This window comes from Hippocampus guttulatus, chromosome 3 (genome assembly GCF_054856545.1).
Source record: "Hippocampus guttulatus isolate MCC_2025c chromosome 3, RoL_Hgut_1.0, whole genome shotgun sequence".
NCBI classification, from domain to species: Eukaryota; Metazoa; Chordata; class Actinopteri; order Syngnathiformes; family Syngnathidae; genus Hippocampus; species Hippocampus guttulatus.
In genome coordinates, this window is record NC_141263.1 from 27842657 (window position 1) to 27858958 (window position 16302).

The 16302-nt window shown below is 44.1% G+C and overlaps 5 protein-coding genes and 1 non-coding gene across 7 annotated transcripts; 5 read left to right on the top strand and 1 right to left on the bottom strand.

Moving 5' to 3' along the window:
- Positions 1 to 858: 858 nt before the first annotated feature.
- Positions 859 to 3400, top strand: LOC147208062 (uncharacterized). The gene is made up of 2 exons (XM_086107898.1): positions 859 to 1244; positions 1412 to 3400. The coding sequence occupies exons 1-2, from the start codon at positions 1073 to 1075 to the stop codon at positions 2356 to 2358; spliced, it is 1119 nt and encodes a 372-aa protein (XP_085964024.1). The 5' UTR covers positions 859 to 1072; the 3' UTR covers positions 2359 to 3400.
- A 613-nt stretch (positions 3401 to 4013) lies between these two features.
- LOC147208063 (uncharacterized) lies at positions 4014 to 6216 on the top strand. Its single transcript, XM_086107912.1, has 2 exons — positions 4014 to 4342; positions 4785 to 6216. Exon 2 carries the CDS (start codon positions 4814 to 4816, stop codon positions 5831 to 5833), a length of 1020 nt encoding a protein of 339 aa, XP_085964038.1. The 5' UTR covers positions 4014 to 4342; positions 4785 to 4813; the 3' UTR covers positions 5834 to 6216.
- Positions 6217 to 6512: 296 nt separating this feature from the next.
- Positions 6513 to 8930, top strand: LOC147208064 (uncharacterized). Its single transcript, XM_086107918.1, has 2 exons — positions 6513 to 6956; positions 7397 to 8930. Exon 2 carries the CDS (start codon positions 7407 to 7409, stop codon positions 8349 to 8351), a length of 945 nt encoding a protein of 314 aa, XP_085964044.1. The 5' UTR covers positions 6513 to 6956; positions 7397 to 7406; the 3' UTR covers positions 8352 to 8930.
- A 446-nt stretch (positions 8931 to 9376) lies between these two features.
- On the bottom strand, positions 9377 to 9449 carry trnat-ugu (transfer RNA threonine (anticodon UGU)). The gene has a single exon. It is a non-coding gene; the product is annotated as a tRNA-Thr (tRNA).
- Positions 9450 to 9711: 262 nt separating this feature from the next.
- LOC147208066 (uncharacterized) lies at positions 9712 to 12541 on the top strand. The gene is made up of 3 exons (XM_086107927.1): positions 9712 to 10128; positions 10668 to 10759; positions 11090 to 12541. The coding sequence occupies exons 1-3, from the start codon at positions 10005 to 10007 to the stop codon at positions 12026 to 12028; spliced, it is 1155 nt and encodes a 384-aa protein (XP_085964053.1). The 5' UTR covers positions 9712 to 10004; the 3' UTR covers positions 12029 to 12541.
- Positions 12542 to 12735: 194 nt separating this feature from the next.
- Positions 12736 to 15882, top strand: LOC147208067 (uncharacterized). 2 transcript variants are annotated; one of them, XM_086107887.1, is made up of 2 exons: positions 12736 to 13216; positions 14595 to 15882. In XM_086107887.1, exons 1-2 carry the CDS (start codon positions 13084 to 13086, stop codon positions 15743 to 15745), a joined length of 1284 nt encoding a protein of 427 aa, XP_085964013.1. In that variant the 5' UTR covers positions 12736 to 13083; the 3' UTR covers positions 15746 to 15882. The 2 variants fall into 2 exon arrangements, with proteins under 2 accessions (XP_085964013.1, XP_085964014.1); XM_086107888.1 differs by lacking the exon at positions 12736 to 13216 and adding an exon at positions 13240 to 13979.
- Positions 15883 to 16302: the final 420 nt, after the last annotated feature.

Sequence of the window (16302 nt, forward strand, 5' to 3'; positions counted from 1 at the left end):
AAATGCCTCATCTATTTACATACATATTGATGCTAAGTGCGACTTTAATATTTTAAAGTAGGGTTTCAAAGTCATCATTCTAATTCAGTCACTTCAAAAATAATGGTTTGAAGTCAGGGCTAGGCTGTTAGATAAGGTTGAAGATCTCGAATTCGTGTTTTATGACCACTGTTTGTGTGTGTGTGTGTGTGTGTGTGTGTGTGCTGATCATGTTGAGACTCATCTTACTTTTGCTTCCCTTTTTTCGTTCCTTCTATTCTTCCTTTCAATTCCTTCATCTTACATTCCCTTCCCCCTTTCATCGTTATTTCATTCCTTTCATCCCATCATTTTCCCTTTCTTCTATGTTGATTTCCTTCCCCGCATACCATCCTTATTGCCTTTCTTCCATTCTTTTTTACTTCCTGGCCTTTTTTTCCCCTTTGCTCGCTCTTTCGCACCTTCCATCCTTCCTCACTCCTTTCTGACTTCCCTACACTCAATTTACTGTCTAAAGTGGCATGTTGCCAAATGTCCACTTTGCATAGGTGTCAAACTCAGGTCCTGGAGGGCCGCTGCCCTGCATGTTTTCCAAGTCTCCCTGTTGCAACACACCTGATTCAAATGAACAGGTTCAATGTCAGGCTTGCGCAGAGCTTGCTGATGATCTGATCATTTAAATCAGCTGTGTTGCAACAGGGAGACTTGGAAAACATGCAGGGCAGCGGCCCTCCAGGACCTGAGTTTGACACCTATGACTTTGTGGCTCACCCTGGATAGCGAAACCTGATTGCGTGGTCGGAAACACGAGCTATATTCCGTAGTTTATGTCCGAGTAGGCTTTCCGTACTACTTCAGATTGCAACAAACAAAATGGCGTGACCGACAAATCAGCTTCGCTGCCTTCGCGTGCTTGTGAAATGAATTCAGTTTGCTTCTGTCCAACCGCGTCGATGTTATTCGTTCTTCACGTCGCGATACACTTGTCTTGATGTACGTTGAAGCTTCTTGAGCTTTCCAACCGTGCTCGCTGCGAACAAAGACGCGCAAAAATTGGCGACACGTCGCTAAAGCTGAGCTCGACCGCGTAACAATGTGCAAAATGCGAATGCTGCGCGCGTTGCTGAATCGGCGACTAAGCGCGGCCGTGGAAGAAATATTTCTAACGTTGGAAAGAACGATATCAGAGTACGAGGAGGAACTTTGTCGAACAAAGGAGGAGAACCAGCGACAACGTCAACTGCTGGAGGCGTTCAACAAAGCGGGTTTGTTAACACGTTTAGTCATGTTCTCTTTGGTTAATTCTATTTGTTGTCTGAAATGTATCGTTGATGAATCGTGGGGTCCGAATCTATGGAAAAGTTGTAGACATTTCATCGCGTTTGAATGTTGAGACATGATACATGTGTGCTTGTCTTCTTGTGTCCTGCAGACGTCAATGAAGAAGAGCTTTCCACTGAGCAGCAGGAGTTGAGCCCTGGAGTAGAGCAGCAGCAATCAGAGTCCCCCTACCTTAAAAGGGAAGAGAATGAACACACCATTGGCCAGGAGGCAGATCCGTTTCACCAGCTTCGAGATGATGAAATGCTAATGAACCGTGTCATTGTAAAGAGTGAAGATGATGATGATGAGCACTGCGAAGCATCCAAAGCGGGCAGCCTTCTCGCTCCACTCTCAGATAGTGACGACACAACACCACACTCTCCCGACACCGATGACGAACAGTCTAAAGGTGATACCCCATGTCACATGGACACGGAGCACCTCAAATGCTCTCAATGTGACAAAACCTTTGGAAAAAAGAGGAATTTGAAAAGGCACATGAGATGCCACTCGCGCGACAAACCCTTCATGTGCGCAGATTGCGGGAAAACGTTCTCTATAAAGGGACACTTGATTAGACACGCAAGAACACACACTGGAGAAAAACCTTTTTCCTGTTCGGTTTGTTGTCAAACGTTCTCCCGAAAGGCTTCCTTGATGATCCACACGAGGACACACACTGGCGAGAAACCTTTTTCCTGTTCGGCGTGTGGTAAAAGGTTCCCTCACAGGTCGACTTGGATGAGACACACCAGAACACACAGTGGAGAAAAACCGTACGCCTGCTCATTCTGCAACAAAAGATTCTCCCAAAACGAGTATTTGATCGCGCACACCCGAACGCACACCGGTGAGAAACCGTTTCCCTGCACAATCTGCCACACGAGTTTCCGCGATCGTTCGGCGCTGAGTAATCACGTCAGAAGGCACACGGACGAGAAGCCATTTTCCTGCACGATGTGTGACGCCAGCTTCCGTGATCGCTCGGCATTGAGGAAACACGGGAGAACAACACACACGGTTGCGAGCTCTGCTGCTCAAGCTCGTGTGATTTAAAAACTTGGTGGCTGTCTTCGGAAACATTCGGCGATTCCCTCATCACTAACCAGTACCATAAAGGGATTTTTTTTATTTTTTTTGTGGTAGTGGACTCTATAGTTCACTCAACAACAAATGAAAAATAGTTTGTGAACATTACACGGGGTGCACAAGAATTAGCTCATTACAGTTTCACAACTACAACACACCTGGTCAGCGTTAGGAGGTGAACTTCACGAATGTGTTTCACAAAATCAGTCCAAAGAAAGCACTTTATATGATAGCTCCCAATATTCCCCTCATCAATCTCGGTCTTTTTTTTTCCCAATCCTGGGACCTTCTATCGGAAGAGCATTTCATCATTTCACCTGTCAATATAACTTGCTGACATGAATAGATTACCCAAAAGGCATTTTTCTTTTTTTGTAAATAATTTTGAACCAATTAAGGGAAAAGGAATCATTTCCCGCAGCACACACGATGACCTCTCACGACAGGTCTGGAATCACCGACTTTATAGTTCACACATCATGTTGTCCATTGGGTGTCTGCTGCTTTAATTAATGATCCTTTTTAATACAGTATAGGTAGTTTGTGTGATTGGAATTGTACGCTTGCCTTATCTCACGAAGTCACTGCTCGTTCATATTATCTGTTACCATTTGGAGAGGTGATCGAATATGTCCAGAAAAGAGTCAAGAAGTCTTCTTTCACTTCTCTCGCCGTCATATTTGCATTTTGTTGCACTTCGACTTATGTCCGTGTTGCGTATTACCTTTGACCAGTAGATGGCGCTGAGTCCGGTAGCTAATTTTAAAACCATACATCACAATTTAAATCTGAAGGGAGTCGTATACTGTATTTGTTTTGCACACCATACAAACATCCAGGCATGTCTCTGTGTGATTTATCGTCACTAATGTTCTTTATGATTGGAATAATGTATGTACGGTGAAGCCTATTTCTCTTCAAGGAATCACAAAGCTTTGGTTCTCTGCGAAATGAAATCCATCTTGAGAATTGTGTGTAGTCATTAAATCGTCTGATTTTATGATCACATTTCATTGTTTATATAATTTTTTTCAGATGATGGAGAAACGCACTTGTTTAAATTAGAGTTCGGATTGCGTTAATTGGACTGAATATTAATTTGCATTTCCGCATCCGCGCCCACAAACACCGTGCTTATCAAAACGATATATTTGAGAATTATTGATCTCCTTTCACGTAGTTGTATACATTTAAACTCGACATCCTCTTTCAATTAATTCACATCTATGGCTAACCTTTGTAGCATTCCTTTGGCCATCTCCTCTTACCTCTTAAAGCAAATAGAATACCAAAAGATGTCAGTTCTTTAGCTTCAAGTCATTTATCTACTTAATTGTGTCAGCCGATATGGCACCACGATTTTAGGTGAGAGGGTCGCTCAGTGGCAGGCATAAACATATTTAGGTTAAGATAAGTAAACGGACAATGCACAGATGGTGTAAATGTTTCCGTGGATAAGAGCTATGGAGCCCTGTAATGTGTGTGTGTTATTTTTTTCAAAATAAACGAACTTTTATTGTTGGTTAAAAAAAGTTATATCTTCACTCGCTGCTCGAAGGATCTTCTCGTGGTAGGACAATTAATTTAGTCCAAGTTTACTTGCCGTAGATAGTGGCGGCTCAGCCATTACGTCCATTCGTAAGTGCTGTTGTTGAATCGCTTCCTTGCGTACATTACGGGGCTGTTTTTTGCTCTCTCCCGAACACGTATTAATTTCATATAAATGTTTAAACCTAATTTGTTTTTCTCGGTTTGACAAAATCGCCTCGGTGCAGTCTGAAGTTCTTCAAACTAGACTACATTACTAGCTGACTGGGAACAAAGAGACGCGGAAGTTAGCAAAACACGTCCAGACACAGACGTCGAACTTTCTCGAACAAAAAGAGCGAGCGAAAAACGTCAACCACCGGACACTCGTTTCAAGAAGCCGTAAGTTGCATTGCAGAAGCAGGTTTGTCCGCTTCTCTAAATTGTATACGTTTCTTCGTTGTCGTTAACGATCCATAAAGCCAGTACAGACATGACGAGTTTCCAAATGTGAAGAAGAAATCATCTCCTTGTGTCGTAAGTGTGAGGTTGACTGAAAATGACAACACGGCACACCACACAATTAGCGACGTGAAACGATTTCCCCAAAAAGGCAAAATGTCAAAATGCCGACCGTGGTTGGAATGGCCTCTTCAGTATGAGTTCAACACAGGAAGAATTTTGAAAATCGGACAAACGGTTCCTTTTACCTCCTTTTCATTTTTGTGTATGCTTTTTAAATCTCTCGCACTGGTCTTTTGCGATTGTAACTAGTTCATTTTCGTGTTGTGAGATGAGTAGGCTTGTCTCAATGTTCACATTTGAGTCTTCATGAGGATGATCTGTTGTTTTTCTGGTCATTCCAGTTCACCGTCTTACCATCAAAACACCAACAATGGAGGACACTGGTGGGATCAGATATGCACAAAGTTCCAGCGTAAGCGAGCTTCCATTTGAGCCTGAGCAGTCGGAGACCTCTTACCTTAAAGAAGAGGAGGACGAACACAGCATTAGTTCGCGTGGAGAGCAGCTTCCAGCAATGGACTTCCCGGTCATTCGTGTCATTGTGAAGAGTGAAGACGATGAAGACGCCTCACAGTTTCATTGCAGCCAGCTTGAGAGGAGGCGATCCCAAGCGGACAGCCTCGTGGCTCCACTGTCAGATAATGATGACACGATATCACCTTCTCTCGACACTGACGATGAACACCCTAAAGCTGATGAGACATGTCACACTGACAACACACGCTTGACGTGTTGTGAATGTGACAAAACATTTGTCAACAAGAGAAATCTGAAAAGACACATGAGGATTCACACGGGAGAGAAACCTTTTGTGTGCTCGTTCTGCGGTAAAGGGTTATCTGAAATGACAACTTTGATAGCACATACAAGAACGCACACCGGCGAAAAACCCTTTCCCTGCTCAATCTGTAACACAAGTTTTCGAGTGCGAGCGCTGTTGGTCAAACACATGAGAACGCACACTGGGGAGAAACCTTATTCTTGTCCAATCTGCAATCGAAGATTCTCTCGAAAGGAATCCATGATAACACACACACAAACACACACAGGTGAGAAACCTTTTGCCTGTTCAGTGTGTGGCCAAAGATTCTCCCGAAAGGGAAATTTGAGGACACATTCAAGAACACATACCGGAGAGAAGCCGTTTTCCTGCACGGTCTGCAACGCAAATTTCCGAGTTCAGTCTGGATTGGTTCAGCACATGAGAACACACACTGGAGAGAAACCTTTTGCTTGCTCGGAATGTGACAAAAGATTCACTCAGAGGACAAATCTGATCACACACTCAAGATCACACACTGGAGAAAAACCTTTTACCTGCTCAATTTGCCATACAAGCTTTAGTTATCATTCTTCATTAAATAATCACATGAGAACGCACAGTAAGTAACAATGTCTGGATCAAGTTTGTGCGATCACGACATTTTTTTTTAAGTGACCAGCTACATTGTAAGCGTTCACTACTTCCCATGTTTCCATAGTGACTTATAGAACACAGGAGATAGCGTGTACATCTACTCTAAATTAAATTATGCAAGAGAAAGTGATCTGATTATGTGTGTTTTTGATTTACACACGCATTGCTAAAATATGCTGTGATGTATGAACTGGTGTTGCATTGTTTTCTTGCCTTTCTACATTATTCTGAGGGAAATTCATTGGATTTACCAGATTTTTTCATTTGTCATTTTGTTGGAATGAAAAAAATGGTGTCAAGACAGTGATTAAGATCAGACCCACAATCGTCCCAAAATATGAAACGCGTGTAGCCATTGTTGCACTTTTAAAATAAAAAGGCATCACAAGGCAGTGAAGTCTTTAGTACTTCATATCGTTAAATACCAGCTACTTCTGGGTGGCAGAAAAGTTATTGTCCAGCGCTGACCTAAAGAGTGATGTCAGGAACTTGTGTTTGGGGTCAAATAGATGCCCAAATGCTAGATTTTTTTCCGATTACCTTCATAAAGATTCTTGTGGAACCTTTGGGTGGCGCACGTGTTGTCACCCGGGCGCAAATGGGAAAGAAAAGAACACACGTACTGTAGTTTGTCCAATTAGAGTTGCCTTAGCCAATGCGTTGAACATTCAACTTCCATCTAACTGCACCCTGAGTTATGTCAGCGTTATTGCGGTCAGGACAGGGCTCGTTCTCATTTAAGTATTTAATTCTTTTGTATCACTGAGTAAACGTAGCTAATGAATTCTTGGAGTCCATTTAAAATGGTATCACTCTGAACTGTCTCCAGTTTTATCTTAGCTTGCTAGTCGCTAACGAAGCCACGCAGAAGTTAGCAACAAAACGCTAATCGCAGATCAAGTGTGAGTGTAAAGTGACGTGATTGCATGAAACGACGATAGCGGGTGTTAAAATGCGTTAAGTACGCGTTCTGGGAGCCTAACTGCGACTGCTGGCGATACCGAGGACGAAGCTGAACTTTCTCCAACAAGCGACGGACAACGTCAACTACCGGACGGACGCTGTTTTCGAGAAGCCTCAAGTTGCGTTTCAGCAGGTTTGTTCGCATTTCACTTTTACTTCCTTAGGAGCGTTCTATTTGAAAACGCTTTTCTAAGCGTCACTTATGGTGTTGTTCAGCCGCCTAGCTTCTTCCTAGCCCCCACTCTCTCAACTTGAATGTTTTTCTTTTGTGCATTTGTTATCAACTCTATGTTAAAGGCAACTATTCATGCGATCTGATGAATATGTGCAACATTGTCATTTGGAAAACTAACTAACACACACACACACACGCACAGCTCATAAGGCCACCAAGAGGTGAATGAAGTTAATTCCCGTGTAATAACTATCTGTCAAAGGCATCACGATGGTCAAATAGTTAGTTCGTTTGCCCCATCAAATGACACGTTGCTTTGTTTCTATTTTGACACGTTTCAATCATGTAACCAAAATATAACCTTCATTGTTAACATTGACATTTGGAATTATTTCCAGCCACACGACAATGGCTGATGGCGGCAGCATCGGGATCTGCTTCACAGAGCCCCCCTGCGTCAAAGAGGAAGAGGAGCAGCACTGCATCAGTGAGGCGGGAGAGCAGCTTCAAGGGCTGCACTTCCCGGTGATTCGTGTCATCGTGAAGAGTGAAGATGATGAGGACAAAGGTCAGGGTGAGCACAATAGTGGGACAGGACCTCCGAGTAGCAGCTCGAGTCAAAACGTAACAGCAGAAGACGATGGCCGTCACAGCAGAGGATCCCCAGCAGACAGCTGCCTCACCCAACTATTAGATAGCGACGAGGCAACATCACACTATCCTGACACTGACGATGAACACGCTAAAGGGGATGTGAACCAGCCCTTGAAATGTTCTCAATGTGACAAAACGTTTGGCCACAAAAAGAATCTGAAAAGACACATGAGATATCACACGGGGGAAAAACCATTCGTCTGCTCATTCTGCGGTCAAGCATTCTACGAGAAGGCCCATTTGACAACGCACACAAGAACACACACTGGTGAAAAGCCATTTTCATGCTCAATCTGCCACAAAATATTTTGTGACCGCTCAGCGTGGGTTGTTCACCAGCGAACGCACACCGGCGAGAAACCTTTTACCTGCTCAATTTGTGGTAAAAGTTTCCCGCGCAGGGAAAATCTAAGAACGCACACAAGAACACACACTGGAGAAAAGCCTTTTACGTGCGCTGTCTGTAAAACCAGTTTTACTGTTCGCTCCACATTGGTTCAACACATGAGAACGCACACTGGCGAGAAGCCTTTTGCATGCTCAGATTGTGGCACAAGATTCTCTCAAAAGACGCACTTAAAAAATCACATGAGAACACACACTGGGGAAAAACCCTTTACATGCCCGTTTTGCGACAAACGTTTCTCTGTGAAAGGAAGTTTGATAACACACGTAAGAACACACACTGGAGGGATGTGATGTGTTGAGTCAAAATCCAGAACATGTTTGATTGACATCTGATCAGTTCCTTTCTGAGCAATTTCACTTCAGTCACCCCGTTCCCATTGGACACAATGCTGATTTTTTAAAAACATTTATTTTATATATTTTACACTGCGATATTGGAATACAGAGAGGAACATACAGTATATATATCATGAGTTACTTTTTAAAATGTAGTCATTTCTTTTGCCCTGTTGTCTACAGCAATCAATACCAGATTAATAGATCACTAGACCATCACTGATTGATTTTCGGCACAGCAATGGCGCAGTATGCGAAATGTACTTTTGAATTGTACCAGAGTCAGTGTCTGAACGCTCTTCCATCTTTTGTCATGTAATGGATACACTTAATGTTATCACATGTACTGTACACAAGGACAAGACAATTGTGCACTGCCATCTAAAATGAAATTCACAAGAACATGTAAATGATTTATCGTAGTTCAGGATTACGTCATTCGTTGTCTCAGCTGATGTCTTGTAACGTATGAAGAAGGTTTGTGGATTCAAATGGGTTGGACGGCAATAAAACCAAATTGATTGCTGGAACATACTATTTCCACACATGCAAGTGAAAGGTAACGTAACCTTTTGACCTGTACATTATGGAATAACAGGGGTCCACAACTCTGGGCTGTGAACCAGTACTGGAGTGTTGATCGTTTGGTATCTGTCTCCGCAGAAAGAATTTTATCCATGCATTAGGTTGGATACAGCAGTGCACTGCTAATTCAAAACAATGTATTACGAAGAACACTTGTCACACAGATGATGAGCTTCGCCGATCCGAGCAACAGAGTACATTGCTTGACTTGCTTGAAGAAGGCACAGCGTCGAAAGATTGGGGTTCTCAACAGATTTTTACAGGAAAAGCCAAGTCCATTATTTGACTTGCAGTAGAATAAAAATAGCACACAATGATGTTCTACACTTTGAACGGCGCTGACAAGTACACAGACCTGCTTCACACACCTGAAATGAACTCAGTTATACAGGATGAGGCCCCAGTGAGAATTGAGCTCACGACCCCTGGTTTACAAGACCAGTGCTCTAACCACTGAGCTATGAGGCCTCGTACACTAGTGTTGCAGTTAGCAGTTTTGTTAACGAGCTACCAAAAAAATCAGAAAAATCCAAGTCCATTGCTTGACTTGAATTCGGAAAACACACACAAAGCTTGTTAATGTCCAGTTTTCTTATATTTTGGAGTAATTGATGTCTTTTTTTAACCTGACGAGTCGTTATTAGTTCCAGTTTATACATTCGCATTGTTTATCGTATTCAAACTGGCAGAGGTTTGTCCGAGTGGAGTTGCCGTATTACGTAGCAAGTCGACTTCCGACTTCATGTTTTGCAAAATCACACTTTCTTCACTTCTTATCCCTTCCCGAATTAGCACCGATTCGACGTACTGAAAGTTTGAGCCAGCACGCCCATCACTGTTTAACGGGATTCAAATACAAGTTAATTTAATCTTTGTCTCCGCATAAACTCGACTCGGCGCACGTTGAAGTTCTCATGAGCTCGCTTAGCTTGCTAGCAGCTCACAAAGAGACGACGGCTTTGTAGGCAACGCGAAGCTAAGCAGAGATCAAGTGCCAGTGGGAAGAGTTATTTTCGTGAGAAAATGTGTACAAACACAACAGTGGAGGACGTGGAGGGCCTCTGGAGAACCAATGAGGTGAACGAGAGACAGCGTCAACCACCGGATGCTGTTTTCAAGGAGCCTCGAATTGTGTTACACGGAGCAGGTTTGGTCGCTTATTCATCGCAATTGTCTGGTGGTAACACGTTTCATTGTACAACAGTATTGCTCCTTGTAAATGGGCAACTTTATGTTTAGAATAATTTTGTTAGTTTCCGGCAGTCTGCGCGCTGCAGTGCCGGGCCGTGCATTTGATAAGCTGAATAGCACCGCCGTTCGTCTCAATTATGGAAACCATCAATACAATAAAAACAAAAACTGTGCCACCTGCATCCTCTGAGCAATTGAGTATCCATGCCTAATAACACGATAAAAGCACACAATGTTGAAATAAAGTCCATCGTACCCACCTGAGATGTTGAGAAGAAAGCGCATGACAAAATTGATGAATTTGTATTTGGCATCCTGAAGGTTATTGACGCTCAAGCTTTGAACGGAGCAATGTAATTCCTCACCGTCATGACTATCCACGGTTGTGATACACATTGGCAAAAGAGTCCTTAAATAATACACAACATGAGACTTGACTCAGCAACGCTTATCTTTCCCAAACCATGATTGTTGTTCTCTTCTTGTGTCATGCAGACGTCAGTGAAGAAAATCTTCCTGAGCAGCACGAGCCAGAGTCACCTCATATTAAAAAGGAAGAGGAGGAGGAAAATCCCCCCGACATCAAAGTGGAGCCAGACCTCGCGTGGTGGGATGCCTCCAAGTGGCGCGAGGGGGGAACGCCGGGGCTCTTGGGCCCCAGTTGCGGCTAAATGCCCACCAGCCGGCGGGGGAGGAGGTGGGGCCTCACCGGAAGGTGAGGCGCCCAGGGCTCACCCCGCTGGAACGGAGGGAAGTGGGAGTAGCCGCCCCACAACCCTCCTTAAACAAAAATCAGGCGAGGGCCCTTCCGGGGCCCGCACTGAGTGTGAACCTCGCGGGGCACCAGCGAGAGTCGTACCGGGTGTGGGACCCGGGAGGGGGGGCAAGTCCCTGACGGGGGCCGATTGCCCAGGAAGGAAGGAAGGAAAGTGGAGCCAGAGCCTCAACGCGTTAAACATGAAGAGGAGCTGCAGCCCACCCAGTTTAAAGAAGAGGAGCAGGACAATCTCACCACGTCGCCACTCCCTTGTGCCATTGTGAAGATTGAAGGTGATGAAGAAGAGGGTGATCGAGACCACTGTGGACGATCGCAAGCAGACAACCTCTTAGCTCCACTTTCAGATAGTGACAACACAACGCCACGCTCTTCTGACATTGACGACGACGATGGTGAACACTCGACAAGTGACGTGACACGTCACACTGACAAGAAACGCCTGACATGTCCTCAGTGTGAAAAGACGTTTGGTACTAAGTACACTTTGAGAGTGCACATTATGACCCACACTGGAGAGAGACCTTTTGCCTGTTTAGTTTGTGGCAAAAGATTCTCTGTAAAGGGAGTCCTAAAAAGGCACACAAGAACTCACACTGGAGAGAAACCTTTTTCCTGCTCATCTTGTGGGAAACGATTCTCTACCAAAGGACATTTGAACAGACACTCGAGAACACACAGTGGTGAGAAAACTTTTGCCTGCCCAGTGTGTGGTCAAAGGTTCTCTGAAAACGAAAACTTAAAACGGCACACAAGAACGCACACTGGGGAGAAGCCCTTTTCCTGCTTAGTGTGCGGTCTTAAATTAACTCAAAAGTCAAATTTAACGAGTCACATGAAAACGCACACTGGAGAAAAACCTTTTGTCTGCTCAGTGTGCGGGAAAAGCTTTGCTTTAAAGACAAGTTTAATAAGCCACACAAGAACGCACACTGGGGAGAAACCTTTTGCCTGTTCGGTTTGTGGAAAAAGATTTGCTCGTAAGGCATATTTAAACACGCACACGCAAGAACACGCAGTGGAGAGAAACAATTTCCCCGCTCAGTTTGCGGTAAACGATTCCCTCGGAAGGCACAATTAAGCCTCGACACAAAAGCGCACACTGGAAGGAAACCTCTTGCCTGCTTAGTGTCCAGTCCTCAGATCGTTCCTCAAAGTAATCTCATCATGCTGATTGTGTTTCTGCTGATTAGTGACTCTTGGGTCATCTAATAGGTGTCCATGTGCGCACTTCTTAGCTTCGTTCATGTCCGAGTGTTCAAGCTTGACCAGTTTCATGTTTGTGTATGAAACTTTTTCCCACGTGTCGATGTCTTCACTCTCGTTGTTCTATTATGTGGGTGCGTGAATACAGGACTATGCGGACCCATGTGTGTATGCGCGTGTGTGTGTGTGTGTGTGTGTGTGCGTGTGCGTGTGTGCGTTAACGTGTGTTTGTGTGTGTGCGTGCGTGTGTGTGTGCGCGCGTGTGTGTTTATGTGTGTGTGTGCGTGTCTCAGCCTTACTCGAATATGAAATAGATCCTTCACAATGTAGATGACTCATTCCGGCCGCTTGAATCGTTTCGTAATTTTAGTCAACTACTTTTTATTTCTTTTACTTCACGTTTAAATGTCTTAAATGATTGTATGCGTGTGTGTTTCTTTTCTTAGTTTTCAAAGGCGTTAAATCATTTTCAAATGTTGTAATTTTAGTGACATGAAAAACACTGCGATTGGCTGGTAACCGCTTCAGGGTGTCCCCCCGCCTACTGCCCGAAGACAACTGGGATAGGCTGCGGCACGCCCCGCGACCCTTGTGAGGAGGAGCGGCTTGAGCAACGTCATGTCTGACGTCACGTGCCCCAACCCGACACCGGTCTCGTCGGTTTGGTCGGCCGGAATAATATCTGACTGAATTATCACAGAACATACCTAAGACTCGTAACAATACGTCAGTACTTTGCCTGACTCAAGCGTCATAACGCAAGACTTCGTTTCCGGAAAAAACTCGTCCCGGTGCACTTTGAGGCTTCCGCGGCTATTTTAGCCTAGCCTAGCCTAGCTTCCAAGCTGTAAACAAAAAGACGCGTTTGTTTGCAACACAGCGCACAACAAGCAGAGATCAGGTTTCACTGAAATTTGTCGTGATTATTTTATGAAAATGTGTGCACAAAGTGTGAAAGAAGAGTACGAGGAGCAACATTGTGGAATAAAAGAGGAGAGCGAGCGATCACGTCAACGTTTGCACGGCGTTTTCAAGAAGCCTCAAATTGGATTACATAAAGCAGGTTTGTTGCCTTCTTTACTCTCTCTTCAGCAGCTTCTTTCATTACTTGACGACATTCTTGAATTTGCATGATGTCTTTATTTACATTTACATTATTCACATTGTCAAATGTGGTGGGCCATAGATTTAGCACCTGGGCTTTAATCCACCCCCTTTCAATTGTGTGCCATCACAGTAACTTCCCAATCGAACACATTTTACTTTTCAAAAATTGAAGAAAACCCCATAAAATTCCGATTTTTTTTTATCTGTGTTATTTTTCCATTACAGTACCTCAGAGAATAATGGTTTTAACATAAATTGTATAAAACCAACGCACACCCATTCTAGGGCGGTAACAATATCAGAATCTGACCGTTCGAAATCCATCCATCCATCCATTTTCCGAACCGCTTGATCCTCACTAGGGTCGCGGGGGGTGCTGGAGCCTATCCCAGCCGTCTTCGGGCAGTAGGCGGGGGACACCCTGAATCAGTTGCCAGCCAATCGCAGGGCACACAGAGACGAACAACCATCCACGCCCACACTCACACCTAGGGACAATTTAGAGCGTCCAACCAGCCTGCCATGCATGTTTTTGGAATGTGGGAGGAAACCGGAGCACCCGGAGAAAACCCACGCAGGCCCGGGGAGAACATGCAAACTCCACACAGGGAGGCCGGAGCTGGAATCGAACCCGGTACCTCTGCACTGTGAAGCCGACGTACTAACCACTGGACTACCGGGCCGCCCACCGTTCGAAATCATCGTACATTAATCGCAAGGTACGATAATTATATCTACGTCATCGGAAAACTCACGGTATGGCAGAAATTTAACGCTTCAGCATGGGGCGAAGATGCGTGTGCAGGACAAGCGAAACACCTCTCTAGTTAATGGCCAAGTTCTACTTGATAGTCTTTATTAGTTTCTGTGCGTTTTCCCACAAGGTCCTAGGTGCAAGCCTACATGTAAAGCACACACACAATTAAAATTCAAGCAACAACGGTTTATTATTTTATACAGAGACAAGATCTCAAAGATATTGATACAATTGTTATTATTGTGACAATTGTAACATCATTGTTTCTCTTTCTTATTGGACAGTTCATAATTGGCCTCAGTAGAAAATTTGTACAACAGCATTTTGCGATAAAATGACCAGAATCGACCATTGGAAATAAATTGAAATAATTAATCATTTTTTATTTTTTTTCTTCTTTCTTCCCACAATCTTGCTGCTGTAGACTGTAAATTCCCCCAGTGTGGGACAAATAAAGGATATCTTGATCTTGAAATATGCCCAAAACTTGCATAGAAGACTATAGTTGAAGGTGAGTTGACTGAACCAAGTTTGACTTTTCCCAAACCATTTGTGTTTGTCTCCTTGTATCATGCAGATGTCACAGAAGAAGATCTTCATGCTGGGCAGAAGTGCCACCACATCAAAAAGGAAGAGAAGCCTGAGCACGTGTGCATGAAAGAGGAGGAGGCTGAAGATGAGTTGCCTTTGTCTTGTGTCATCGTCAAGATTGAAGGCGATGAAGAAGAGGACGATGATGATGACTGTTGTGGAGACAGCCTCTTTGCTCCACTATCAGACACAACACCAGACACTCATGATGACGACGACCACGATGATAACCTTGAAAAACATTCCCAAAGTCATATGACATGCCACACTGACAACAGACGCTTGCAGTGCTCTCAGTGTGACAAAACCTTTAGTACTAAGTATGCCTTGAAAGTGCACAAGAGAACACACGCTGGAGAGAAACCTTTTTCCTGCTCATTTTGTGGCAAAACTTTCTCTTTTAAGGGAAAGCTATTAACACACACAAAAACACACACCGGGGAGAAGCCTTTTGCCTGTTCAATTTGTGGTAAAAGATTCACTCAGAAAGGATATTTGGGGACACACACAAAAACACACACTGGAGAGAAACCTTTTGCCTGCTCAGTGTGTGGTCTTACACTAACTCAAAAATCTAATTTAATAATTCACATGAGAACGCACACTGGGGAGAAACCTTTTGCCTGCTCAGTTTGTGGTAAATGCTTCTCAATCAAGAAAAGTTTAATAAGTCACACAAGAACACACACTGGGGATAAACCTTTTGTCTGCTCGGTTTGTGGGAATAAATTCTCTTCAAAGGGACATTTAAGAAGACACATGAGAACACACACTGGTGAGAAACCTTTTTCCTGCTTAGTCTGCGGTCTTAAATTAACGCAGAAGAATAATTTAACCAAACACATGAGAACACACACTGGGGAGAAACCCTTCACCTGCTCAGTTTGCGATAAAACATTCACCCAGAAGGCACAATTGAACACGCACACCAGAACACACACTGGGGAGAAACCCTTTCCCTGCTCTGTCTGCACCTACAGTTTCAGTGAACGTTCAAAATTGGTGCGGCACATGAGGACACACACTGGCGAGAAAGTGTACAGTTGCAATGTGTGTGATGAGAAATTCTCACACAAGTATCAGCTTGATAAGCATGGCTGTTTTGGTCAACCAGTGATGGCCCTCAATATCATTTAAAAAGAAACAATCGAGATTTCCTTTTCATGCCCCAGTGTCATGTATTATCATATGGACTGTGAGTGTTTTTGCTTACAAGTTTGTTTTGGGACCACGTTCCGTTTTTCACATAATAAAAGTGATTGTCAAGAAACAAACTGGTTTTATCATGTTACATTTCTTTCTATCCTGTAGTGGCAGTATGTTGGATGCCTACCTTTAAGGGTTTCAAGTTAGGTTTTAAGGTACAGTTGAGAGGCGCAACGGTGGTCGACTGGTTGGCACGTCGGCCTCACCGTGCCGAGGTGCAGGGTTCGATTCCGGCTCCGGCCTCCCTGTGTGGGGTTTGCATGTTCTCCCCATGCCTGTGTGGGGTTTCCCCGGGCACTGTGGTTTCCTCCCACATTCCAAACACATACACAACAGTTTAATGGAACACTCTCAATTGTCCCTTGATGTGATTGTAGAGCGTGAATGCTTTGCTCGTCTATGTGTGCCCTGCGATTGGCTGGCAACCGGTTCAGGGTGTCTGAAATACAACTGGGCATGAAAATAATAAACGGTCCGAGCTGGAGTTT